At 38.0% G+C, this 27,810-nt stretch overlaps 2 protein-coding genes across 2 annotated transcripts; one reads left to right on the plus strand and one right to left on the minus strand.

Annotated features, from left to right (window-relative positions):
- Nucleotides 1-13,689: 13,689 nt before the first annotated feature.
- AS2 (Lateral organ boundaries (LOB) domain family protein) lies at nt 13,690-16,390 on the minus strand. Its single transcript, XM_089601658.1, has 3 exons — nt 15,942-16,390; nt 15,337-15,475; nt 13,690-14,335 (listed from the first exon to the last, which is right to left on the minus strand). Exon 3 carries the CDS (start codon nt 14,311-14,313, stop codon nt 13,798-13,800), a length of 516 nt encoding a protein of 171 aa, XP_089457784.1. The 5' UTR covers nt 14,314-14,335; nt 15,337-15,475; nt 15,942-16,390; the 3' UTR covers nt 13,690-13,797.
- A 7,017-nt stretch (nt 16,391-23,407) lies between these two features.
- LOC149381130 (uncharacterized) lies at nt 23,408-25,445 on the plus strand. The gene is made up of 4 exons (XM_089601298.1): nt 23,408-23,574; nt 23,845-24,332; nt 24,562-24,822; nt 25,294-25,445. The coding sequence occupies exons 1-4, from the start codon at nt 23,408-23,410 to the stop codon at nt 25,443-25,445; spliced, it is 1,068 nt and encodes a 355-aa protein (XP_089457424.1).
- The last annotated feature ends 2,365 nt before the right edge of the window (nt 25,446-27,810 follow it).

Raw genomic sequence — 27,810 nt, forward strand, 5'->3', positions numbered from 1 at the left:
TCATCGCTAGAATGAGGGCCAACACACCAGAAGCACGGCTCGGGAGTAGGGGCTTAGACAGCGTGAACTGTAGCTTTCTGCTCGTGGAGCGTTTTGGTGAGGTCTGCCACCTGTGCCGCTAGAACTTTTATCAATTCCATCTCAGGCGTGACTGGCTCGCGCTTCTGAATCCTTCGCTCGGAAGGACATTGGTCGTTGTCGTACGCGAGTTCCTCGAGGATGGCATGAGCTTCTTCCTCGGTCTTTTGGAAGAAGGATCCCCCTGCGGCGATGTTGACCAGGGTGCGTGATGAAGGAGAAAGACCGCCGTATAAAATTTGCACCATCATCCACCCTTGGATGCCATGGTTAGGACACTTCCGCTGCAGCTCCTTGAAGCGTCCCCAAGCTTCAAATAAAGACTCACCCTCGAACTGGGAGAACAAATGGATTTCGTTACGCCTCTTATGCATCTTCTCGAATGGGAAGAACTTCGAGATGAACTTCACGTGCAAGTCCGCCCACGAAGTGATGGAGCCAGGAGGGAGCGAGTTGAGCCAAGTTTTGGCTTGATCCCGCAGTGAGAACGGGAAAAGGCGGAGGCGGATCGCTTCGTCAGAGATGTTGTTGAGCTTGAACGTGTTACTGATCTCGACGAAGTTGGTGAGATGGTCTTGCGGGTCTTCGGCCGGTGATCCCGAAAATTGGGATTGTTGCACCATATGGATCACACCGGTCTTGATTTCGAAATTCTGATTACCCGCAAGAACCGGAAGAACAATGGCCGATTGTGTGGCATCAGTCGGAGGTAACCCATATTGAAATAGGGTCTTGGGCTCCTCGGCATTGTTCCTGTTGTCTTCCATTGCTCGTTCCTTTGATTCTTTTTTTAGTTTTCCTGCAAAATTTTTCAATCTCGGAGTTGATTGGAACAAGAGCTGATGACCCGTCTTTTCGCATACACCTTCAAAAGCAAGAAAGTGACACAAAAAGTTAGGAAACGAAATTAAGAAATTAAATAACAAGAGCAAGTAAATTCAATCGCTATTGTAGACTAATCCCCGGCAACGGCGCCAAAAACTTGTCGCGAAAATAACTCGCGCACGCAAGCGTACGTGTGTCGCTCAAGTAATATAGAATGTAAATTCGATTATCGTACCCACATAGACTAATGAAACAACGATTTCCTAAAACTTGACGCTAATTAACTCCAAATAAAATTAAGAACATGTTTGTAGCAAGAGTAATAATAAAACTAAAGCAGAGAATTAAATACGAGTTTTGCAAGAAGAGAAAGTAGGGGTCGCGACTTCACCGGAGCTAACTAGGTCGGGGGGTTTCGGGTTTGAACAACAAAATCTACTCCTATGGATGCTAATCTCACTCTATCAAAATTATTCACTAGCCTCTCTCGAGTGTTCTAGCAAACCTATGTAATTGACGGATTATTATCCTCTCGGCATCTAATCCTATTAAAACAATCACACGCAATATGACAAGAGTTCAAACGATTACATAAATTGCCTAGATTTTCTAACCTAGGATCAACTATGAGGACATGAATAAAAGCACGATTATTTATTCTCTCTCGAGTAGCTAAACAATCCTAGATAACAATTCTAATGGTGATCAAGCATTAGAAAACATAAGGAACAATTCATATCAAGCAATCCATAATAATGAAGCAAACAATAATTATCTAACCCTAACGAGCCCCACAACCATTATCAATCCCGGCTACATCGCAACCCCATAAGAAACTTAGTCTCTAATAGTGTTCATAATCAACGCTAAACATAACAGAATAATTAAAAACAATAAAATAAAGATTGAAACCAAAATAGAATTCATATTAAATAAAATTGATGTTTAACAATAATTTAGAGCAATAAAATAAATAAAAGAAGAGAAGAAAGAAGAACGAATGAATTCGGAGAAGGAGAACTCGTCGGGTTGTCAATTCCGTTGAAGAACGTCTTTTTCCTCTTTCAAAAGCTTTCCAGAACAACCAAACAATAAAAGAGATGTTCGAATTGATCTATGGTTTAAGAAAAAGTTTAACGCTTCGTTAAGCGACGGAATTTTAAAAAATTTATTTTTCAAGTAAAACAGTTTTTACTAACCTAGACAAAGTGCAAGCACATGTAAATAAAACTAATATGAGCATAATAAATTTACTAACCTCTTTAGAAGCTTGAACGTTGATGAGCCTTCGGAAGGTTGAAAACGTTCGTCTCTCTCGCAGTACGTCTCTCTTCCTTTCCTCGGCAACTCGAGCAACCACGAAAGTTTCTATCACTAAATCACTCGAAATAAAAGGAATTAGTGTGTGGGCACTTTTAAACACTACGACTTAAGAACGAGTCTTGAAATCGCAGAGCTAAACTCTAGGTCAAATGAGGACCTAGGTGCCAAAACAATAAAACGAAATTGACTAGAGAGAGAGAGGAGAGGGGCGGCCACAAGGTCTAGAGAGAGAGACTCTCAATCTCTAACTTATGTGGAATGAATGAAATGTGTGGAATGAGGCTCCTATTTATAGGAGATGTCTCACATTCAATAAGGTAGTTTACTCTTCTATAGAATATCACATATTCATGAGCCAATTTCCCTTTTCCTTCATAGAGGTGCACGGCCAAGACAAAACAAGTAAGTCCTTGGATTTGTTTCCTCTTTTGTTTGCTTCTCCCTTGACTCATTTTGGGCGCCTACTTCATTTCCTCTTAGGGGAAATTTGTTTCCTCTTTTTCTTTTGGCAAGTATCTTGATACATTTATGCACAAAATAATCTCTCTTTCTCTTGGGTATTTGGGCGCCTATAGCCTTCTAGAAGTTTTTCCATTTGTTCATGACAACATGAAAAATGCCCATTAAGAATTTTCAATAAAATTCTTATGAAATGAAATTAATCCACAAGGCCCAATAAGACTAATATTGGCCGAGTGAAACATGTCATTAAATGACCTTGTCAAAAAAATTTATTGACATTCATTTCATCCTATGTCTCAAAAGACAAAAATACTCTTTTGACAATTTTCGTTCTTGTTTTGACTTAGCTTCCAGTTTAACTATTCCTACTCGATGTGATTCGTGACAGTGACCTCATGGATCCAAATGAACAAAGCTTGAGCTAAAATACTTGGACTCAAAGGTTTACACACTAGGACAAAAATCGTCATCCGGTGCGACGATTGTCGCACCGAATACTTCATATGTCGCACCTAAAAGTTTATTAGGTGCGACATTAGGTGCGACGGCGTCGCACCGGATAACCCGTAGCAAAAGGCATTGGGTGCGACATGTCGCACCTCATAAGTACATCTTTAGGTGCGACACTTTCAGGTGCGACAATGTCGCACCTAATGCCTAAGCTATTTTCCTTTTAAATTTATTAAAATTGGCGGGTATATTCATATCAGGTGCGACAATGTCGCACCTAATACCCTTCCCGTTATTTTAATTAAAAAAAATTCACAAAATTATAAATTAGAAAATAAAATCAAAATTCATCTATAATTAAATAAAAATTAATTAACAACATGTGTAAATTAGAAATGAAAATAAAATTATTTATTAAAAATACAAATCCGATTCCAAACAGGGATAACGAAGATTGGATTTCTGGAAATATTTCTTAATCAAGTCTGCCTTACAAAGTCTGAAACGCAGCCTTAAATACACAACAAAAGAAACCCAACAGTTGGGGAAAACCAAAAGACAACAACCGAAATTAAACACGAAATTAAACACATAATTAACACAAAACATTAAACGCGAATTAAGTGCAGTAAATGACATTTTAAGGAGCCGAAAAATTGTTGCCGATAGACTCGAAAAGCGTTCCATGTAGATAACGTCCGTAGCTTCGAAACGAATGGCGCCAATAGCAAAACTAATGCTCGAGTCAACCGGTGCGCCCCCTCAAAGTCACGTGTGCTTGGACCGTTTCTCAAATCGTTCCAAAATGTCAAAGCGTGTTCGATGTGCAATTTAAAAAATTTCAATTTCAATTAAGTTAACTAATTAAATCACATAAACATTTCAATTTCAATTTCAATTCAAATAATTACGATAATCTAAAACTAAACTAAATTAAACATTTCAATTCAACTTAAGTAACGTAATTACTAAGTAACAATCACATAAATATTTCAATTCAAATAATTACGATAATCTAAAACTAAACTAAATTAAACATTTCAATTCAACTTCACATAAACTTAACGAATTAACCTCACCAATCCAAAATCTCACCAATCCAAAATCTCTAACCAATCTAATCAAAACATGATTTTTAATCCTTACCCAAGCATTAAGAACCTCACGTTTCAAAAAAAAAAAAATCAAATCCAAAATCAATTCCTAAACCACATGGCCAACAAAACAAATTCCGAGACCAAAACATCAACGAGGGGAACCCATACCTCGTCGCGGGGGTCGGGCTCAACTGAGGCGCGCGGCTCGGGTCGGGTATGCGCTGGTTGGGGCGGGGGGCTGGTGCAGGCGGCGGGGCGGGGGAGGCTGGTCACGGTCGGCGGGGCGCGGGGCTGGCTGAGAGAGAGAGAGAGACAGAGTGAGATTGAGAGACGGTGAGACAGAGAGAGAGAGGGGACGTACCAGAGCGAGCGGGGGGTTGGTCTAGGCGGCGGGACGGGGCAGGCTGGTCACGGCCGGCGGGGCGCGGGCGGGGCGGGGGGCTGGCTGAGAGAGAGAGCGACAGAGTGAGATTGAGAGACGGTGAGACAGAGAGAGAGAGAGAGGGGGCGTACCAGAGAGAGAGTCGGATCGCGAGAGACGAGGCGTGGGGTTGAGAGAGACGAGTCGAGGTCGAGTTGCAGAGAAGCTCGGGTTGAGAGAAGAGTGAATGAGTGAAAGAGAGGAAGAGGCTCGGGTTTAAAAACCCTAAGACTATTGGGTGCGACATTGTCGCACCCAATATGAAATCCCAGATCCAAAAAATTTCGGAGGGATTTGGCGGACAACTTTAAATTTAAAACTCATTGGGTGCGACATTTGTCGCACCTAAAGGTATTAGGTGCGACAATTTCATATTAGGTGCGACAATGTCGCACCGAATAACACTAAACATTAGCGAAATATTTAGTCATCCGGATGAGTATCCGGTGCGACATGTCGCACCGAATATGGGCTTAGGTGCGACATTTAGGTGCGACATGTCGCACCTAATACCCTTCCGCACCAGAAATGTGAATTTGTAGTAGTGACAAACCTTTCCCAAGTTCAGCTTAATGTCAACTGACTCCATTAAAGAGTTGACACTGAAAATCTCTCGGTTCAAATGAATTTATTTTTCTACTCAAGAATTCAACCTAATTGTAATGAGCGGATCCACAGAATATTATCATGTTTACCCTTCATGAATATCATCAGCTTGTCGGGATTTACAAAATTACCATTTTACCATTCTAGCTGTTATTTCCTCAACTCCTTTGTCGCTTGTGAATAAGTTAGAAACAATGTATTGACGAGGAGCTAATAAGTCACATTGTTTCATCCAAAAGAGTCAAGACTCAATTTGGACACTGGCCAGTTCATTTATTCACACTCCAAGGAACAAAGCATGAGGTGATATACATTGCATTTCAGCAATCTTGTACATGAATTCCATATCTATGAGAACTTCACAAAGTTACTCATGACATTCTCACAACTTAGTAATTCACCAATAGGCCTTGTTCGGAATCACATAGTGAGTCCGAACTCTGACTTTCTCAAATGAGAATACTAAGGTGTGAAATGACACGTCTCATTTCAGGACTAAGGTAAGCACGATGCAATTCATACGTAGTGACTTCGAGACATAAGAGGTTAAATGGTTTGTTCTTATCTTGTCTCTAGAAGTGCACTGGTCAATTCAGTACCTTCGGAAGATACCTAGAAGAACTATAGAGTCTCCAACTCTCAATGCCTCATAACCAGACATCATAGATTCTGCTAACAATCATACTGAGGTCAATAGTCCTTTGACCCTTAGATTGCGAATATATCGTTTTAAGCAAACTACGAAGAGTTTGTTCATGCAAATCTACATTTGTCTCTTCGTAAGTTGTTAAGTTTGTTTATGGACTAAAAGACTAAGGTTTTATCATAAAGCTTCAGACAAGGAAGATTGAATGAACGTTTCAACTTTTATTAATAAATAAGCAGTTACAAACAAGAGTCTTCGTAAGACTATTTGACATCAAATGTACATAAATACACACTACAACTCTTCTTGTGGGCACTATTGACAACAAGAGAAACTTAAACAAAATGGAAGATGTGTTTTTGATAGCTTAAAGTCGAATATATAGGTCAAGGGGTGATTTTCGGAGCATATTGGGCCTTTGGAAGGGTTCAAATGACCCAAAAACATCAAGAATGGAAAGAAAGTCCGTCAAAACCCGAAGAAACGCGTGGCGCACGGTTGTCGATGCGCGGCGCGCGGATCAGACTCCAGGTTACGCGCGCTCCGCGCATAAGACTCTGTGCATTTTCACGGTTTGTGCCCCCAGTATGCGCGGCGCGTGACAAGAAGCACGCGGCGCGCGGTCTCGAATTCTGTCTTCCCGCGGCGCGCGAGGGGATACGCGCGGCGCGCGTAGTCGCCAATCTTCTTGCTCATCTCTTTTTTACTCTATTTCGACCGTTTTGTCTCCAAATCCCGTCCCCTTTCCACGAAATTGATTGTAGACGCTCTATTGCTCCTTTGAACATGAAACTACTCAAAAACCTACTAAAAACCATTAAAATACTCGAGGACTCGTCGGTTTTTGGATCGGGAAATAGGAGTTTTACGCGTGATTAACGCACCTATCACTCGCCGCGGCGAGGTCCATTAAATTTCACTAATCCTACAACGCTTAGATTATCCGTTGTAGAAAGTTCTCTCCGCGGCGAGAAAAACACGTCGTCGCGGCGAGGCTTCTACAACGGATAGTCTAAGCGTTGTGAGAGATCTGAAATATGGTGAAATTTTACAACACTTATAGTAACCGTTGTAGAAACACCAAGCTTCTACAACGCTTATAGTAAGCGTTGTAGAAACACCAAGCTTTTACAACGCTTAGCCATAAGCGTTGTGGAAACACCAAGTTTCTACAACGCTTAGCCATAAGCGTTGTAGAAACACCCAGTTTCTACAACGCTTATTTTAACTGTTGTAGAATCTCCAGTTTCTACAACACTTAGCCGTAAGCGTTGTAGAATATGAGTTGTAGAATCCAACATTTGTAGTAGTGAATTAAATTTTAAGTACGATTGTGTTTTTTATCATTTAAATCTTGAAGTATCATCGTATGTATTGTTAAAAAATAAATTATAGTGTAAACGTGTATCCTATCGACTGATTTTTTTCCTTCTGTTTTAATTAAATAAATGCTAATTAGTAACATATTAAAAATACATGGTCTAACAATATGAAGGAATAATAAAAATCATATGCTGGTCGCTCATTTCCTCTTCATCTTTGTTGTCAAGGGACTCTCCGCCATGATAAGCCGTGAATTCCATGTATTCTTTAGGGGTTAGTGTGTGATACACAAAGGCCTACTATGTCTCATATGTTTTGAGGATGATAACTTATTCAATTTTTATGCAAAAATTCAATTCAACCACAAGTTCAAGCAAATTTTTTAGATTTACGGTAAGGCTTTTGGGAAAGTTTGTTAATTTTAGCAAATCTGAGGTAGTTCAAACATCCCCGATAGTGTTCAAATGGCATTGGCAGTGATTTTGGGTAAAGTAAAATAGCGTGTCATAAATCTTCCTTGTTGTGCTGGTACGTCCAAAATTGTGTTTTCAGTTCTATCAAGAACCGAATTTCGAATAAAATTTTCGATCGGGAATCCAAGCTTTTCCGTCAAATTTTGCTGAGAAGTTCTTAACACGCCTGTCACGTAGTCCATCATTGTATGAACTTGTGTAAGCTCCTTGAATATGTTATCAACTATAGCCATAGATGTGCGCTAGATTTATGTGGTTGGCCTTAGAATTCTTTAAAAAAAAAAAAAAAAAAAAACTTGTGCTCATGGGAGCACCTTTGTTGGCAAACAAATGATCGATGGTGGTTTAGGCTTAATGGATTTCGTGTTATTAAACCAATTCTTGTTAGTAAAACAAGCGTGAAATTCTGATTAGTCGCGAAGACAAGATGTCGCACACAATGTGTCCGACAACTTGCTTGAACACAAATTATGGATAAACAACAAACAGTGCAAAAAACAAAGTACACACGATATGGTTACCCAGTTCGGTGAAACACACCTACGTCTGGAGGCACTCTGCTAGTGGAAAAGATTTCACTATCTTGTAGTCAATAGTACACGCAAGGTTTATATATGATTACAATCATCAAATCAATAAAACCTAGAGACTATTACTACCAGTGAATACCTAGTCAGGGACTCCCCCTGAATTTGAGCTCTGTCTCAATTCCACCTTTCGAGCAACCGCCTGGCTCGGATGACTTTCAGTCTTAAGTTGTTCGTGAATCTTCAATCACGCGAACACAAAAACCCAACTCTCACAGACACTCAATCTTTGTGGAATGTGTTTGAGAGAATACACCGCGATCAACAAAACACAAAGCCTCCCAGTCCGCCGGTCTTGCACGTCTAAGAACTCTAAGTGTTTTATCAAAAGCGTCAAGGCTGCTATGGGGGAGCGCATGGCTTTTATAGCAGCTTCACAAGCCTGGAAATAAATCTAGGGTTTCCTTACCCAGCCTCAAACGAATATCACATAATCAAGTCACCAGCGAGGCAAAATATCTTGCAATGAAGACAGCAACGAGGTAAATATCTTACAATGAAGTCAGCAGTGAGACAATATCTCATAATCAAGTCACCAGCGAAGCAATCTGTCAATACTGGAAGCTTGCCTGAAATAAAGTCTGCACACGGGGGGAAATATGTCACACCAGAAGTAGAAGCATAACGACCGACATCTTTCCACACAACTTGCACTAAAAAATAAAGCCAACATATAACGTATCAACAAAGCGTGTAGGCTATGTACTTACGCATCTTTTCAAGCGGCAAAAGTTATCCGAGTCCTCTCAAATTACTATAACAAGCCTTTAATCACGCTCAAGTGCAAATTTTCCTCTTCATTCACGCGGAGGAGTATTTTTTAGGGATAAAGTTATTGTTTGGAAGTGACCTTGTAGATTTTGCTCTATTATGAAAATTGGATCCCGAAACATGTCCTAGTGACATCGCCCTCCCCTTCTGCGCTCGATAGTGCGCAATATATAGCGAGCAATCTCCAAATTACCAAAAGTCCTTAGAACTATGAACTTATCAAAGCTTGCTTTGGAGTGGAATAAGAGACATCACATTAGTACGGATTGCGCAGGGGTGTGAGGATCAACGTTGATTGCCAACTCCGTCTTGTCGATCCCCAAGTGCTCAACGACTTCTTCAAAAATTGGTTTCTTTACTAGTCTTTTTGGGATCGTTTTCATGTGTCGAGCTTTGACGCCCTAACAAGTAGTAATTGAAACGGAGTTATGAAGAATGAGTAGTTCAGTTAAGATCGTTGTTTACTATACTCTATCGATCTATCATTAGTGAATTTCTTTTTCCACGGAATAAGTTATCCCTAGATGTACATGTGTCAATTATTATCTTTAATGTTTGGCGTATGTTCTCACAAAACTTATTCCAACGCATTACATTACGTGACATCCTTAGGAAAATAAGAAGGAAAATCCGTTATCAATGTGACAATAGTGATTCAGTAAACTAGGCATGTGAAAGAGGAATAATTCATTTTGTTAAAATTTATTAGAGGAACTACCTATCCCTAATTTAATTAATATTATAATTGACATTATATCTAATAATATAATTTTTAACGCATAATATATTAGCGACTAGTCGCATTTAGTCTGCAATAATATAGAATACGGTAGTATTGTAGTTTGCTTGTCTAGCATATATGGATACAATATTGTAGTGTGGTGGCTTAGTATGATGTTATCGCCCATGTGAAATGTTGCGTTTAACTTCTTTCTGTATATTATATGTAGCACGATGAACATACTTGACAATATATGTAGGTCATAAATTCTGCACAGTTTTTCTCTTATACCAGTTATAATTAGAATTGAAAATTATCAATAGTTCAATACTAATTTAAGCATGTAGACATCTTTTAATTTATATACACACACGTATAGATGTATAACAATCTAGATATATATACATGTACTGATCCATGCATGCGTCAGCAGTGCTAGTACCTTCTTCTCATGGCTGATGGCTGATGGCTGATGGCTGATGGTTTATGAAGATGAGAGAGAGAGAGAGAGAGAGAGAGAGAGAGAGAGAGAGAGAGAGAGAGAGAGAGTTCTCTCACACACACCTCACTGGCAAATGCAATTAAAGGCAAAGCCATCATTGCACAAGTACGTCATCATTGCAATTCTCCATTCAAATACAAATCCCCAAAACATTATTTATTTTATTTTTAAATTTTTACTGTTTGGTCGATGATTTGACTACGTTTATATTTTCTGATATTGAATTGAACCCAACTAACGAAACGAAATTGAGAGTTGAAAGACTAGTCATATTCCCTAGCATTCAATTAACCAGCGATGCGTATTAGTGTCTCTCTCCATTAATGCTGTTATTTTCTTTTCGTTTTATTTCCTATTCGTATCATCAATTGAATTTTGGTCCTCTGATCTCTCTCTACCATCTTTTCTGTGCGAATAACCTCTTTGTATGAATACATACATATGTGTATATATTATATTGCACTGGATTTCGAGTTACTTATTTGCATAACAGTGGAGTATTAATTGCATGGCCTTGACATTTCCTCTGCAACGGCCTTTCATGCTTCTGCCATCAAACAGACAGCGAGGGATAATATTTATGTGCATAATATATATATATATATATATATGTATATATAATATATATGACTTCTGGGTTTTGCCAAAACTAATAAATTCTGCCACCAACCTCCTACCCCAGCCTTCAAATAATTTAATATGTTTTCTAATTTCATTTTCTTTTATTCTTTGTCTTTGATTTGTCTCATTCAGTTGTCCTCAGCTTTTCTTTGAGAAATACCTTTCCCTAACTCAACAGTTTCCATTGCATCCCAGTTTAGCCCTACCACCAGTTATTGTGTTTCTGAGTCTATGCATATATACATCTACATATTTATATCATTTTTATAAAAATAATGCTTGTCTGTGATATATATATATATATATATATGTATGTATGTGTGTATATATATATGTATGTATGTATATATATATGTATGTATTTATCCATCAATTATCTAAATGATGCAAATATCTCCCAAAGGCTGCTTCATATAGTTCGCATCCATATCCAAAAAAAAAAAAATTATATAATTGTGTGGTATAGAATTAAATTTGTGAATATATACAAATAATTGCAAAAAAATATATAATATATGTTTTCTCAAAGATAAATGTAAATATACCATGAAAATTTTCGACCAGTGACAAAATGGTGGATAAAATTTCAATTAAATGTTTTTGTTGGTTTGAGAGTAATTCGTGCATGGGGATATGTTTGCATTGCGGATACAGTGTAATAATTTATCATAGAGGGACAACCATTTGACAAAAAAAATGTACTTTGCTTTATCTAAACAATGGTTTATTGGAAATTTGGTACATATATTGTTAAACATGAACGTAAATTACAAGATATATATATATATCTCAATCTTAAGAAATTAAAAATAATAACGGGGATTAAGGAAAAGAGACTTCCCGAGGCACTATATTGCTCCCATAACCATTTAACCTTTATTTTTTGTTAGGCTCAAACTACGCCATATTTTACTGAATTACACCTATTATTTATTAATCACACGTTGATTTGTCATATTTGTCCAGGTACATAAAAAATAAATTAGTAATATATATATATATATATATATATATATATATATATATATATATATATATATAATAGCACACATAAGTTTTTCCTAGTTGTTTTTGTTTTCCTAACGTTTATAAAATTATAGAACTTTACTTTCAATAGTAGCAAATAAATCAAATACTTCTTTCAAAGCTGGTCAATGGTCATAAAGGGATTATTGTCAAATGTTTGCTAATGAATGATAAATATAAGGCCCTGGCTCAGCCCTATCCGAATCCGTTTATATTATTTTTCTTCTTCTTTCCTTTCTTACCATTCTGGATGTATCTTCACTCATCATATACTTTATACATACAGAATTACCGCCATCAAACTTACTGATATCTCAGAGACTGTAAATATTCAACTTCATTTTTGGCAAATACCCTATTTATTTTTCATTCTTATTTCCTTTTAAGTTTCGAAGACTATCAATGAACATGCCATAATCGTATATATAGACACTAGAACACGATAAAAGATAGACATAATTAGAGGCTGAAATCAAACGAGTATCTATAGTTATACAAAATTGATGATAAAGCATATGTCAATTGGCAAGAAATTATATGTAGAATTCTGAAGATTAAATGCCAAATCCTGTTTCTTGAGACATACAGAGACCCACAAACACAAATACTCTCTATTTCTCTCTCTTCTCGATTCAGAGTCTCCTTTTCCCTGATCAATAGTGAATGTGCCTGAAACCCTGCAGTGGCAAAATAGACAGAAAGGTCAATAAAATTGCCTTCTGATGGATTGTGATTCTAGTACAGTGACACAACAAAAGCCATTATTAGCTAGCTATATTTGATGGAATATAATTTAATTTTTATAAATTGTATGTGTACGAAAATCCAAGTGCAAATAAGACGGGCAACAATCGTGCGCATAGTAAGGCTTCATGCATGAACAATATGTTTTTTTTTCCTGCCTTGTTTGTTCTCTCTTTTATTTATTTATTTTTATTTACTCTCTACACATATAAATAAACTTTAGTATCCCAGTTACAAGACCACTAACTTCCAAGTCAATTACATTACATACACTATGCTTATATATATACAGACGGTCAACACTCCACAGTGGGATCCGTACTGTCTTCGATCTTTAAATCAAGATCATTAATCTATTATTCACAATAAATCATGGTCAAAATGAGGGCTTTCTTTCTTCTTCTTCTTGGTTTTGCAAGCAATGTTGAAGATACTAGCTTTTTACTTAAAATATTACACAATACGCGTGAACACTCATTCCACCACCGACATCTCTTACTTAATTAGAAGAAATATTCACATCTTATTTTCTTTCCATATCAATAACTCATCAAATATTCAATCAAGTAATTATTTGAAGTGAAACCAAAGAAAATAAAATAAAAATTCCATATACGTACGTGTGGTATCAAATCATATGATATAAAATCAATTATTAGGTCTATCGATCACATCTATATTAGTAAAATAAATTTAAACTACACAAAACACACAAAGCAGACGCAGATATGTATATGTACATAACTCTATTTCTCCTCCATAAATCCAAAAATGTAATAACGTAGTAAAACGGGTTGATTATATTTATATATGCCATTCAAGAAAACCGACCACTGCATATACCTTGCCCATTGACTTGAAGCAGTCAGCACCATGGGCAAGGCCAAGGAAATGACATAATTAATAATAACTTGTGTCACTCACACATCAACTCAATATATTCCATGAAATCAACATAGGTATTCAAATTAAGAGAAGAAATGATGACATGACGAGAGTGCAGGAGGAGGAGGAGGAGGAGGAATATGAGTAGTACGATAAAGAAATCAAAACACATGCAAAGATAAAATTAGGGTTCAGACACACAGACACAGATAAGATAATGATTTGGTTTAGTACAGCTAGGAGGGGTCGACGGGGCGGCGGTCGTCGGGGGCGGTGGCGTGGTGGAACTGGGCGAGGAGGGAGGCGGAGTCGAGGTTGGCGGGGAAGAACTGGTAGTGGTGGCGGTGGTGGTCGGAGGAGAGGAGCTGGTAGCGGGAGAGCTCGGACTTGGCGCAGGTGAGGTCGATCTGGAGCTGGCGGAGCTGGTGCTGGAGGAGGGAGATGACGCCGACGCAGCCGTAGACGGGGTCCCGCAGCCGCATGTCGGCCTCGTACGCCAGCGAGTTCACCGCGTCCTCCCTCTGCTGCGGCTGCAGCTCGTTCAGCAGCTTCGTCACGTTGCTCGCCCCGAACACCTTGTGCACGTTCGCAAACTTGGCCGGCTGGTCCGGCGGAAAATACGGCGCGAACACGCACTCCGCCTGGCACTTTCTCCTCAAGAACTTGCACGCCGCGCACGGCGAAGACGACCCTCCCGACCCCGACCCCGTCCCCCCCGACCCTCCCGACCCCCCCGACACCGACGCCATCATTTTCTCTCGCTCGATCGCCTGCCTGCACACCACCAATCAAATCAGATCGTTTTATTTATTTCATGTCTAATCAAATCAATCGGCCCGAAACATACAGCTCTAACTGAATTCACACACAAACATATTCTCTCTCTATATATACCTGCTGATGATGGAAAAAACGAAAAATAGTACATGCATATGAATTGGCGTTTTGTTTTAAGTTGGAAAAAGAAAATGAGAGGAGAAGATCTTCATGTTAGCTTTAAACGAAAGGATTTGTCAAGGAGATCTGATATGATCTCGTGGAAGAATTTCGTGACTATCGGTGATAGGAGCTATAGTTAGTGATTATTATACAGACATAAAGGAGTATGATTTATTTTCCTTCTTTAAAAGATATAGACATGACTTTATTGGACATGATCAACAGCTGATGCGATGTGAATCCGCTTATGATTAGAAGAAGAACAAAAACTCGGAGAGAGAGAGAGAGAGATATATTTAACTTTACCTTTCAGATATATTTTTTCAGTTAGCGGTAGGGTTTAGATGGTATGAAAGCAATAACACTGAAGGTGAGAAGAAATGAAGGTGCCAAGAGGATAGAGGAAATCCTCTTATTTTTCTTTGGCTGGGAGAGAGAGAGTTAGAGCTTGATTGGATCTCGTGAAAAGAAGAAGATCAAGAAAAAGGCGGTGACTTTTTATTTCACTGTTTACGATGGAAAGATTATTATTTTGAGCTTAGATCTAATTTCGGCTTCAATTTCTTCCAACACCCCATATATATAATTTAGATATATATTACTTTATTTTCATATACAGTAAACAAATGAGACTTTTGAGACACGGGTTTTGATAATTATCGCAAGGCTTCCTTGGGATTATTGCTACTTAATGTTGACTTATACGTATTGAGTCGCACATGAAATATTGATATGCTTTATCAATTATAAAATCATATAGATAATAGAAAGACTATAAACAGAATATATTAGGCAAAGAGAATATAAGGAATAAAAAAAAAAACGAGGGGTAGTACTCTGACTCTTTTGACTGTTAAGGAGATCTTGAGTTGGATGAAAAAGACTCTTCCACTGCTTAATTCTTTCCCTTGTTTTCTTTCTTCTTTTTGCCTCCTTGGGAGTCGAATACAAATAGCGTAATACCAGGAAACAAATCTGAAAAACGAAAAAATATTACAGATATGAGAATTTCTCCAACAATATATATATACATATATATATATATATATATTATTCATGTATAAAATTCTTGCAAAACTTCTACAAACCGAAGGAGACCTGGATTTTTATTGTGAATATTAATAATTTAATTTTCTTAATGTAGTAAGCTAATTAACTGTTGGAGATTAAATAAGGACGATATACAGATGTAATATTGGATCTTATCTTACAACAGATCAACACTATTGTGATCTCCTGTTTCTAATCAAAATATACATTGCTATTCTTTCTATATAAAACTTTTAATTATTGCCTCTATATATATATATATATATATATATATATATCTTATTTTTTCTATTTTTTTCCTGAAAGAGATTGAGCAAGACTTTTCTCTAGCTATATATCCGACAATATCTATATATATAAATAAATTATCACTTGTAACGAATATATATACACGTGTATTGTGTCACGCAGGAAATGAAGAGAGGACTTCTATTTGTTCGCCGGAAAAACACCAATTCATTCACTGCTACACCGATATTTATAACACTTGAGTTGAGTGCATATAAAGATGGTGATTTAGATAGAGAGACAGAGAGAAGAAAAAGGAGGAAAGGAAAAAAAAAAAAAACTGTGAGGCAATTAAAAGACAAGAGTGTGTACTTTGGAGAGAGAAAAGAGAAAAGAAAAAGAAGATGATATATATATATACAAGTGAGAAGTGGTTTAAGTAGAAGATGAGAGAGAGGAAAACTCGGCGAGGGTAGCTGGGGAAAATCGCCCACGACCACAGCCTTAGGTAACGCGGACAAAGCAGAAGCGTGGTAAAGAATTGTATATCGTAGTAGACTAGTATATACTGCTACTATAAAACATAAATCATATATATTCTGAGAGAGAGAGAGAGAGGTATAATTGTTACCAATCAGATCGTAATAATAATATAATTCGAGTCAATTCCGTTTCTCAGCGGGCTATCATAACTCCCTGTTGCTTTTTTGTTTTTCTTTTACTTTTAAAACGTTAACAGTATAGAGAGAGAGAGCGAAAGAGAGAAGAGAGAGAGAGAGAGAGAGAGAGAGAGAGGGGACAATATGTATGTATGTGTGTAAATGTATGTATTGTATTCAACGCAAATAATGGTGCAGATGATTCAGAGATTTTGGCATAATGTGATGATGTTGTGCTTTCTCTGATATGACCCATCCTCCATATCCCAATCCCCCCATTCTCTTTCACTCTATCTATGTTCTATACCTACCCGCTTCACTACACCTATCTAGCATCTCTCTAATTTAATTTTCCATCTTCATTTTCTTGATTAGTATCTATAATATCTTCCTTTCACATGTAATATTATAGTTATTAAATATGTTTTCGAAACACCGAATGATTATCTATAAAATAAATAAAGAAATTATATAGAACTACTTAAACTTAAAACTTTCAAGTTTTTAACTTTTAAATATGCATATTCGAACCCAGATCATATTTATGAATTTAAATAAAATTTCAAATAAAATAACGTACATAAAATAAAATGTTAAAGTTTTAGTTTCCTTACCAATTGATTAACGCCGCCTCTCCCCCTAGTTTTATTGAGTTTTTCTCTTGTTGCTGCAATTGAGTCTTTTATTCTGCGTTTATTGTCACCAGTATCGTCATATGGGACTGCAATTTTATTCTCAAAATACCTTTCATCGCAGACAATTATGAAACTCTCGTCTTCAAATAAAATATTTATGTTTTTTTTTTGTATTATATTATATTGTTGTGTTTGGATTAGTTTTGTATTTTCCCATTTCAGTTGTGAAATTATGGCACGAAGACGTATTTGTCATCTTTCGGATTTTTTTACTCAAGGTTTGGCCGTACAAGTACTCATACACCCTTTTTCATGATGAATGGCTTTTGGATATGTCAATTGGATTAATCCATTAATCTTGCAAAGTTTATTAAACGAGTCTTGAAGTTGCTCTAAATATAGTGTGTACAATTGTTTTACACACGATAATGTGTCATCAATCGATTTTAGTTTTGAATTTTATTCAATAACTAAGTCCTATTTTTTCGTGTGAATTGGTATTTGATCTGTATTTATAAGTATTTCATTTGTTATATAATGAAAAACCTCTTTTTTTTTTTTAAATACCAATTGATAAAACCATATCACAAATTTCCTCATATTAACCATTACAAATATCTAATTTTAAGCATTCTTACAAATTCATATAAAAAAAAGTTGAGATTGTCTATCAAACCATGACTATTAACAACGTTTCAACTTAAACATTGATAAGGAGGGGATGAAGATTGTCAGTGCGAATCTCCAGGTTTATTGTCCCTTTAAACAAAACTATTCATTATTGTTGACTTGAGGATTTACATTTTCGATCACAAATTAAGTGATGTGAGCTTTAATTAATATTCCATCACAGATATATCGAATTCTCAAACTAATCAATCATTCAATTTAAATATTAAATAATAACAATAATGACAATTAAATAGGAAAATGAGAAGAAGTACAATTTTATTAATCAAGAAGAACAATGCAATATCGAGGTTTGTTACAGAGAATAATCAAGTATAAGTTTTGTATAGGAAGATTCGGTGACACTTTTAAAAACAACACTTTTAAACCATAATTTCTCATGTTCAAATGTTATGTGGAGGCAAAAATATATAGATACAAAATTAATCGCGTCTAAAACATCACATCTAAAAAGTATTAGAAGCGATGCTTCTATATTTCTAGGCGTGTTAATTTATGTTTGTTTGGTCACCTTCAAAAGGTGTTAGTGTTTGTTCTTCATGAACATACATGATTTCTTGCATCTGTTTGATACTTTTCAAAAGGCACGAGATTAAATAGACGTAAGTTTTTCGGAAATTTTCATGCTAAATGCGAAAAATACGTATCCATTACTATTTGATATGCAAATCATAATTATTCTTATGATTATACAATCAATAGCTTAAAGAACAAGACTCATTATAGAGGTTAATGAAAACTTCGATAAAAAAAAAAGTTAATGAAAACATACTCGTTTGTTTATTTACTACGTTGTTTATGCATACGATGGAAATTTCTTCTTAGATTCGTAAAAACTCTTCTGAATTTCCGAACGCTAAAACTCCTTGTTGTGAATCTTAATTGAAAAAGTAAATGTACTGCTTTTGGGATGTTTTAGCAAGTTAAGCAAGACTAACAGTACCAGATTAATGCAACAACTTAAACCATAAATAAAGAGACAACGAATTGATAACTCAGTTCGGCAAATCGTGTATACTTCTGGAGGGATAATACTCTTGGTAGAAAGAGAACTCTTTCACCAAGTGGTTAACAACGCTTATAACAATGCGTGTTTTAAAGTACCAATAATATACAAACCAACTCTGTAAAATGCTCTAACAATGGTAGTCAAGAACAACGGAATAACATCATACAAAGGACAAGGTTTTCGATTGTGGAAACTCAGATAAAAACCCTAAGTGTATTAACCATACTCAAGTGGGTAAACATTCATTTTATATGACACATTCTCAGCCGAGAGTCCTTTGCTAGGGTTTACCAATGCAATCGCTGAAACCTCATTGGTCGATCAGAAAAGCACGGAAGCAGACAAAAAACACTCTGTAGAAATTCCACGTCACAGATCATGACGTCGAATAAGACACCAAATGTCATAGATGATCCCAATAACATTGAGAATAATAGTTTGGTCAATAACAAAAACAGTCGCGTGACTGTTCTGCGCGATGCGTAGAGGCTTACACACATGTCGCGCTAGACTAAAGAACTTTAGGTACCTCGTGAAATTGGTTGCGTGTCGCGCTCCTCTAAACCTACCAGCGCATCGTGCTCTAAATCTTGCGCGATGCGCAAGGCTTTTTGTTGACTTCTTCTCATGCAATGACTTTAGCTCCCGAAGTCTTTTTTGTGCCCTCAAGCTCCAATTATGCCCGTTTTCGCATCATAACCCTCCAATACTTCTTGGACTTGAAAAACATTGAAAACTACAAAAAAAAAAAAAAAAAAAAAAAAAAAAACTATCAAATAACCTAGGGACTAGCTTTGGTTTTCGTATAAGATTTCGTGTGAATGAATCACGCTCATCAAGAAATACTTATACCCCTCACATGTTAATCTCCCAGAACTAATGTATAGCGTTGGAGCACGCGTTGGGATAAACCCTTTGCGCCCTCTTAATTTACTCTCTTGTGTTCCTTTAGGTGATGGTGATCGGAAAACTCACTTTCCAACAAAGAGAATATCAAGACCACCATTACCACCTCGATCGTACAACCCGAGGCTCCTTGAAGATTGTGACTTTTTGGGTCCAACCTCAATTTGTCATGGTCTTCTTGTGACCAACGGAAGCGATTTCATCTTCACTCCAATTCTGAGCATCCTTTTGAGTGGTGACATTTCGGGTCTGCCCCAATCAAGTGACTCCAAGGATCTCAAGTGACTCACCCGATTAGTTTGCACTTTGTGTCTTGCAAGTATTATCCAAGAAATTGCATTAAAATAATCAATACAATCATAAAAGTTAAGTAAGGATCCAATAGATCGTGTATATATATGTGTGTGTGTGTGTGTGTGTGTGTGTGTGTGTGTGTGTGTGTGATATGGAAAGCAAGGCTGTAACTTTTGTTGCTTCAATAATTAAATAAAGGTCGTCAGTCGGATTAGTAAAATTGTATTGATATGGAAAGGATGCTATAAGAGTTTCTGTTTGTTGTAGTGATTCTGTTTGTTGTAGTGATGCTTATCTTGCATGTTCTTATAAGGGTTTAGATTAAATTTGATTTAACATAAATATTAGGGTTTTGTTTTTTATAATTGTTCTATACATTTTATGTTTTCTACTACATCTCGGCAGTGTCCTACGTGAACAACGTACGACTACCCATTGATTTTCCCTGAGAGAACTCCAAACACCAAAATAAGAGCAGGCAAAAGATGTCTCCACGGATCATTCTCTTGCCGGGAAAGCAGAGAGCTTAATTCCTAATAATAACCGTATCCTAAATAACTTAGCTTAGTACCTTATCCGAAGTCCGAACTATCACTTTTTTTTCATAAGCGTTACTAAAGATAATAGGAAATATTATACAAAATAGCAATTTGAATTATTTAAAAAAAAAAAAGAAGCCATTTGAATAGAGCTACTACTTGCTCAAATTATAATATACTGGTATACAGTTGTCATCCTGTAATGAAAGGATCGATCGATCTCGTTTCAATTTATTGAAATTTCAATAATAAGAGTTGTCAAGAGGAAGTAAAAATCCTTATTTATTTCGGTGAACTTCAAATGGTACTACGGCATGATCACCGTGAAACTAGTCTGACATTCTCATCTGCTTAAAATCGAAGTTTAAGTATGTAATTCAATGATGTTATTTAATATAGTACAGTTATCCTATTAAAAAAATATATAGTACAGTTATCGGAATTTCCTGATAAAACGAATTATATTCTAACAGCTATAGCCTTGGGAATGCATTCAGGTATTTGAATATTCAGGTCTACTGAACTGATATTCCACACCATAATTATAATTTTTGAAATCCTTTTATTGACTATATATACAATTCAATGCACTCTAAAATTAATTGCCGAAACATCATAAATTAGAAAAAGAAAACTCTAATACTGCCCTAACTAACTCCCTCACGTTTTTGTCATTAAAATAGATAGCAGTTGCTTTAAAAGCAATTCAATCATTACGCGACCTCTCCCTACTTTTGAAAATTTCAGAAGGCTACGCCTACCTATAAGAGCATTGATCTTGGTCAAACCCAAATATTCAACATTTGCCTACTTGCAGTAAAATAAAATAAAAATAGTACTATTAAGCGAACAAAAATTGCTATGATAACTACTTATCGATATGAAATCTTAGTATAACTTACAATTTAAAAATACAGTGCTACACTAAAAAAAATCAAATTTAGTAAAAGTAAAATAGTTGGCCTTGTGTTGTAACAATTAGCCTGTAAACATTCATTGTCAAATTGCCCCAAATATATACATATTATTATATTAATACCAAAAATTAATTCTCTTTTGTTTTGATACACCATCACGTGGCGGTTTATGGATAGTGTATTAATCTTAATTTCAGTATGTTATCGATAGAAATTGTTTATTATTTTGTGGAAATGGAGTTTATATATCTCATGTTCATACATCGTGATGTGTACAAGTGCAAGTCAGAATTTCAATCTTGTAGAAAAAAAAAACATGCTTTTATTTAAATACCTCATTTAATCGGAGTTTGTGTAAATACCACATTTAACCGGAATTGGTGTAGGTCGTGTACAGGTTATATCCGTACAAAAAATATAATCTAAACTAGTTAATGCAACATATTATGTATTTGATGAATCTTATTAAATCAATATATGAAATAAATCGTCTAATCATATAATATAATTGATTACATAATCTTCTTGTAAGCTATAACATCTAAGAGCTTCGGCTCACTTTAGGACTTGGATTCTATGTCCGACGGCAAAAAATTGGACTTTTCAAGTCATGTAAAATCAATTTTCTAGAAAATTATCATTTTAATTGGGTTTTAGTTCGACCAAAGTCCAACAACTGACCCAATCCGACTCTCAATGACTTATCCAGGCTCAGATCGACTCTTGAAGATCGGCTCAAGCCCAATCAGCTGCCCAGTTCGTCAAAGGAAGGATGAGTCGAGTATGTTGACTTAGTCGAAGGAACCAGTCTTGGTCAGGTAGAAGACCTCGCCGCGAAGACCGGATCTAAGACGACTTCGACCAGCGATGTGGCAGAACTGAGCTGATCAACACGTGTCATCTCCAATGAATTCTCTTCTGCTATAAATAGAAGCCGATATGCTGATTTTCACACACACAAGCCTAGGCAATTACTTTCAATATTTCTCTGCTATTTATTTTCTCATTGTTGAGCTCGGCTGCTAGAGTTCGGCACTTCGCCTATTTGTAATACATTCGTTCATCAATAAAGATATCGTTATTCTTTTGTTCGTCGTTATTCATTTCTTCCAGTTAAAATATTTGTTTCTTATACGAAGTCTTCTGAGACCCATACTTAAATAAATCAAATATATATCATATTATAATTAGTTATCGTTGACGATCTCGAAATCGACATCAACAATTCGGCGCCATCTGTGGAAAATTTTAGAAAGACCAACATCGAAAGAAACAACTTTCCCGGAAAAGAAATATCATGTGTTCTACTCCGACTAATTATGAATCAGGAGAGGAAATCCCTCCGGGGATCCGGGCAATCCTGGACATGCTGAACAAAAAAATAGAAAGTCAGGAACAAACAACTGAATTCTTAATGGTCGGTTGGATTCACTCTCGATCCCTCAAAATACTCAGAGTTCCCAGCGGGGTCCGACGAAATGACCGCCTCAGAATTGCTCGAAACGCGACGTCAGCTGCCCAAACTAGTCGAGTTCTCCCTCCTGGCGTCCGCTGGACTTCACCGGGATCCAGGTCTCCCAAGGGCCAGATCAGTCCCCTGGTCCGAGCTCCTAGCTCGGAGGGATTGCAGAAGAGGCCGCTACAAGAGTTGCGACTGATCCGGCCGGACTGCCTCCGCCCCCGCTGGCTAGGGCACCCCCCGGATCTTTCCAAGCGAGATTTAGACCTCGCCCTTCGGTGACCTCCTAAACGTTCACCGCACAATATTTTGGCGGACAGAACCAGACACAGTACAATCCGACCGAAGTCACTACAGTCACACCATTGTGCACGGGACTTCGCCCCTCTCAAGGGGGCGAACCCACCATAATTGAGTTCGAAAAATTCAAAAAATCGGTGACGGTCGAGCTGAAAGCATTCCACTCAAAGTTTCACAGCGCGACTAGCTCGGCCCCTGAAATAGACCGACTCGTTGCAGAAATGGGAATGACTCCTTTCATTAAAAACATCACCGACGTCTTCATTGGAGATGTTGGGAACGTTCGCCTTCCTCAGTACAATGGGACCTCAAACCCGAAGGCTTACATCTTGTCATTCAGAATTGCGATGGGACGGGCCATGCAGACAGAGAGAGAACAAGAGGCAGGGTATTGCCGATTGTTCACCGAAAGCTTGTGTAAAACTGCCTTGGAATGATTTTCCAGACTCGAGCCTAACTCTATCGATAGTTTTGCCAAACTATCGGCAGCATTCCTAAAATATTATTCGATGTTTGTAGAGGATGAACTCGCAATAGCAGATCTGTGGGGGGTCCAACAAAAAGAGAACGAATCCCTGAAGGACTACATGGTCCATTACAAGGACGTACTCTAAAATATCTCTAACGTTGATCTCGAATCTGTCATAACCTCTCTAAGGAACGGTCTGTGGCATGAATCGAGATTCAAGCTAGAGATGACTGTTAATCGCCCCCTCACATTGGAAGACGCAATCCACAAGGTCGCAAACTATGCTAAGGCTGAGAAAGAATTCACTTCCTTAGTTAAACAGTGTACGGCCGAAAAGAAACCACACGAAAACACATGGGTACGGCCTGTAAGCGCTGGTAGCAACCCCCAAAGGGCTAACTCCCAGGAGGCTGGGCAACAAGTCAGAAAGCAACACGCCCCTCCGGGTTTTGCTTTCAACATAGGAGATGAAAGCAAGGAGGGAGGTCCCCAAGCGAAAAAATGGACTAGGGACCCGAATGCATTCTGCGATTTCCACCAGACCAACGGCCACGCCACGATAAACTGCGAAACTATGCGCAAAGTCTTGGCTGAAAAATATGCGAAAGGGGAACTGAAGAACATCGATTTGGGTCCCCTGCCCAAAAAGAAGGCCTTCAACAACAACCGAGGGAGGGGTAACCCCTCACCTAAGAGGTCTAGGCCACCGATGAAGGGGAACCTGGATCCCCGCCGACCACAGCAAAACATCGAGTGGACTTCATAATGGGTGGTTCAAAATTTTGCAACAGCTCAGTCAACTCGATTAAAGCTCATCAGCGTCAGTTGATGAATAAGACCCCAAGATCGGAGCAAAACAGGATGTCCAAATCTCGTTCTCTTAAAAAGAAGCCTCGGGGGCAACAGACCCGCATGACGACGCACTCGTGATAACGATCGACGTGTCTAACTACGAGGTCGCCCGAGTCCTGATCGATGGAGGAAGCTCTGTAGATCTCATCTTCAAGGACACATTCACAAGGATACGGATTGAAGAGTCCGAGATCGAAAGGGAACAGACCCAATTAACAGACTTCAATGGATCGATTACTCCATCACTAAGGACCATTAAGTTGCCCGTAAAGACAAACGGGGTAAACAAGATAGTTGAATTCCAGGTTCTGGAATGTCTCTCCCCCTACAACATCATCTTGGGACGACCATGGATACATAGAATGATGGTCGTTCCCTCAACCTTTCATCAATGTATTCGATTTCCCACGCCTGGAGGGATAAGAGAGATCAGAGGAAACCAAACAACCTCCCGTAGCTGCTACCTCACTAGCCACAAGCAAAATGCTAAAAAGGCTAACGAGGAACAATAGCAATTAATGAACGTTGAGCCAGCTAAAAAAGAAAGCTCTAAATTAGATGAGTCAGATTCACCAAGTACTGAGATGACAGTGCAAGTGCAGCTCGACGGCCTCGAGCCCTCCAAGTGCGTAGGGATCTAAATCGAACTCAAAAGAAGTACACGGCGAGAGCTGATTTGTTTCTTGAAACGAAACAAGTCTACCTTTGCCTGGACGACAAAAGATATGCCATGGATTAGTATCGACGTTACGTCTCACCAACTTAACGTTGATGCTAGTTTCACAGTAAAACAAAAGAGACGCAAGCTCGGTCCCGATAGAGCATCAGTGGTCAACAACGGAGTTGAAAGACTCCTTAAAGCTGATTCAATCCGCAAAGTCAAATATCCGGATTGGTTAGCAAACACCGTCGTCGTAAAGAAAAAGAATGGAAAATAAAGGGTATGCATTGACTTCACGGACCTGAACAAAGCTTGCCCCAAAGACAGCTTCCCCTTGCCACATATTGACCAACTGGTCGAGGCGACCGCGGAACATAAGATACTCTCGTTCATGGACGTATTCTCAGGATATAACCAAATCTTAACGCATCCAGAGGATCAAGAAAAAATGACATTCATAAGAGACCGAGGCACGTATTGTTACAAGGTCATGCCATTTAGACTAAAAAATGTTGGCGCCACCTATCAAAGGTTAGTCAACGAAATGTTAAAAAAAATAGGAAAAACAATGGTAGTGTATATCGATGATATGCTCGTAAAATCCTTAAGGGAGAACGATATGCCCACCAAATGTTCATTCGGAGTATCCTCCGGGAAATTCCTCGGGTACTTAGTCACCCAACGAGGAATTGAAGCCAACCCGGACCAGTTACATGCCCTACGAGAGATGCCCTCACCTTGTAACAGACGCGATGTGCAAAGGTTAACAGGCCGAATCGCTGTCCTCAATTTTCTAGAAAATTATCATTTTAGTTGGGCTTTAGTTCGACCAAAGTCTAACAGCTGACCCAGTCCGACTCTCAATGACTTATCCAGACCCAGATCGACTCTTGAAGATCGGTCCAAGCCCAATCAGCAGCCCAGTTCGCCAAAGGAATGATGAGTCGACCATGTTGACTTAGTCGAAGGAACCAGTCTTGGTCAGGTAGAAGACCTCGCCACGAAGACCGGATCTGAGACGACTTCGACCAGCGATGTGGCAGAACCGAGCTGATCAACACGTGTCCTCTCCGATGAATTCTCTTCTGCTATAAATAGAAGTCGATATGATGATTTTTGCACACACAAGCCTAGGCAATTACTTTCAATATTTCTCTGCTATTTATTTTCTCATTATTGAGCTCGCCTGCTAGAGTTCGGCACTCCGCCCATTTCTAATACATTCATTCATCAATAAATATATTGTTATTCTTTTGTTTGTCCTTGTTCATTTCTTCCAATTAAAATATTTTTTTTTTCTTATGCGTAGTCTTCTGAGACCCATACTTAAATAAATCAAATATATATCATATTATAATTTGTGATTGTTGACGATCCCGAAATCGACATCAACAATTACTATAGCCCATAAATGTACTTACGAAGTTCAAAAACTCTAAATCTTGGTCTTGACCAATGAACCCATATAATTGAGCCATAAGAATGCGGCATAGTTTTATTCGAGGAGTAGTCTTGTCCCTATCTACTACCGGATCTAAGATCAAGGGTAGTTGTGATTGATAAGAGAATTATTATTGATTCTAACATTGTGACTGGTGATAAGGTTTCTTTATCTCCTAATAGCTGAGAAAGTTCTACCGGCCAAGTCAATTACGAAGACTTCCAGTCCTTTAGTGGAGAGGAAGTTGTTCGAATTCTCTGAATCGGCCTCTATTTAAAAATAAATGTTGTAACTAAGGTTTTTCTTAACGTATGTGGGCAATGGGTGTGGATAGAAAAGCACACCGTATGTATGAGGTACCCCAACCAATCACCTGGGAGCTAGCTTAAAGTGGTAGACGTGCATAGAGCTTGGTATGTGTACATGTTTTGGGTAGAGCTCGACAACTATAGACGTGTTTTGGACAAGGCCTAAACCCAAGGCCTTTTTGGGGAACTCGAGCCATGTTCCCGCGCGCGTTGTGATTTTTGTTTGGATGAGCCAAGTTTATGGGTGCTTTCCTCAGTCGATATCTCAAGCATCTCGGTAATCTTTAAATATTGAACACTGATTGTGGCATCAAGTTGGGCCGATCATGGACTTAGCTGCAATAGGCTTTTAGCCGAGCATGTCAGCTTTTGCCAAGAATCTAGGAGACCTAAGAGCCACGAGTTCAAAAATTGTTGAGGAGACAACATTAGCTCGACGAGCCTAGGACTGACAAATAACTTGTGCGTTGCGTGCATGACTTGAAAGATAATCCGGGCACTAGATCGTCGACCTAGTCTTCACTTGAGTAGATTTGGTGCCTTCGGCCTCCAACATGTGTGAACAACACAAGGGTGCACAAGTGGACATCAGGGCCGGCCAATAGGCGATTCAATATTTTGGGGCTCTATAATACTAATAAAAATTTAAATTTTCAGGGTAAAAAATGTAAATTTTTTAGAAAATGGGCCAAAAGTGTAAATTTTTAAGATAAAAAAATGTAAATTTTCTTAAAAATAAGCAAAAAGTGTAAATTTTTTAGAACTCATCCACATATAAGGCCCTAGGCCCTGGGCCTAGTCCGCCTTAGCCCAAAACCGATAGTGGTGGACATGGAACGTTGATTGATCTTTGGCTGAGCCCTGGAAGGGTCTTGGTGCCTTCGGAGCCGAGG

Source organism: Urtica dioica, chromosome 11 (genome assembly GCF_054948205.1).
Source record: "Urtica dioica subsp. dioica isolate 48M chromosome 11, U.dioica_male_clone48M_v1_H2, whole genome shotgun sequence".
NCBI lineage: Eukaryota > Viridiplantae > Streptophyta > Magnoliopsida > Rosales > Urticaceae > Urtica > Urtica dioica.

Bases quoted from the DNA above. Each gene is read 5' to 3' on its own strand.
- LOC149381130 (XM_089601298.1), top strand. From the start codon at position 23,408: ATGGGAATGACTCCTTTCATTAAAAACATCACCGACGTCTTCATTGGA. The intron at 23,575-23,844 runs GTATTGCCGATT...AACCTCTCTAAG, and splicing joins GAGAGAGAACAAGAGGCAGG to GAACGGTCTGTGGCATGAAT. The intron at 24,823-25,293 runs GTCTCTCCCCCT...CTAGTTTCACAG, and splicing joins TGAATTCCAGGTTCTGGAAT to TAAAACAAAAGAGACGCAAG.
- AS2 (XM_089601658.1), bottom strand. From the start codon at position 14,313: ATGATGGCGTCGGTGTCGGGGGGGTCGGGAGGGTCGGGGGGGACGGGG.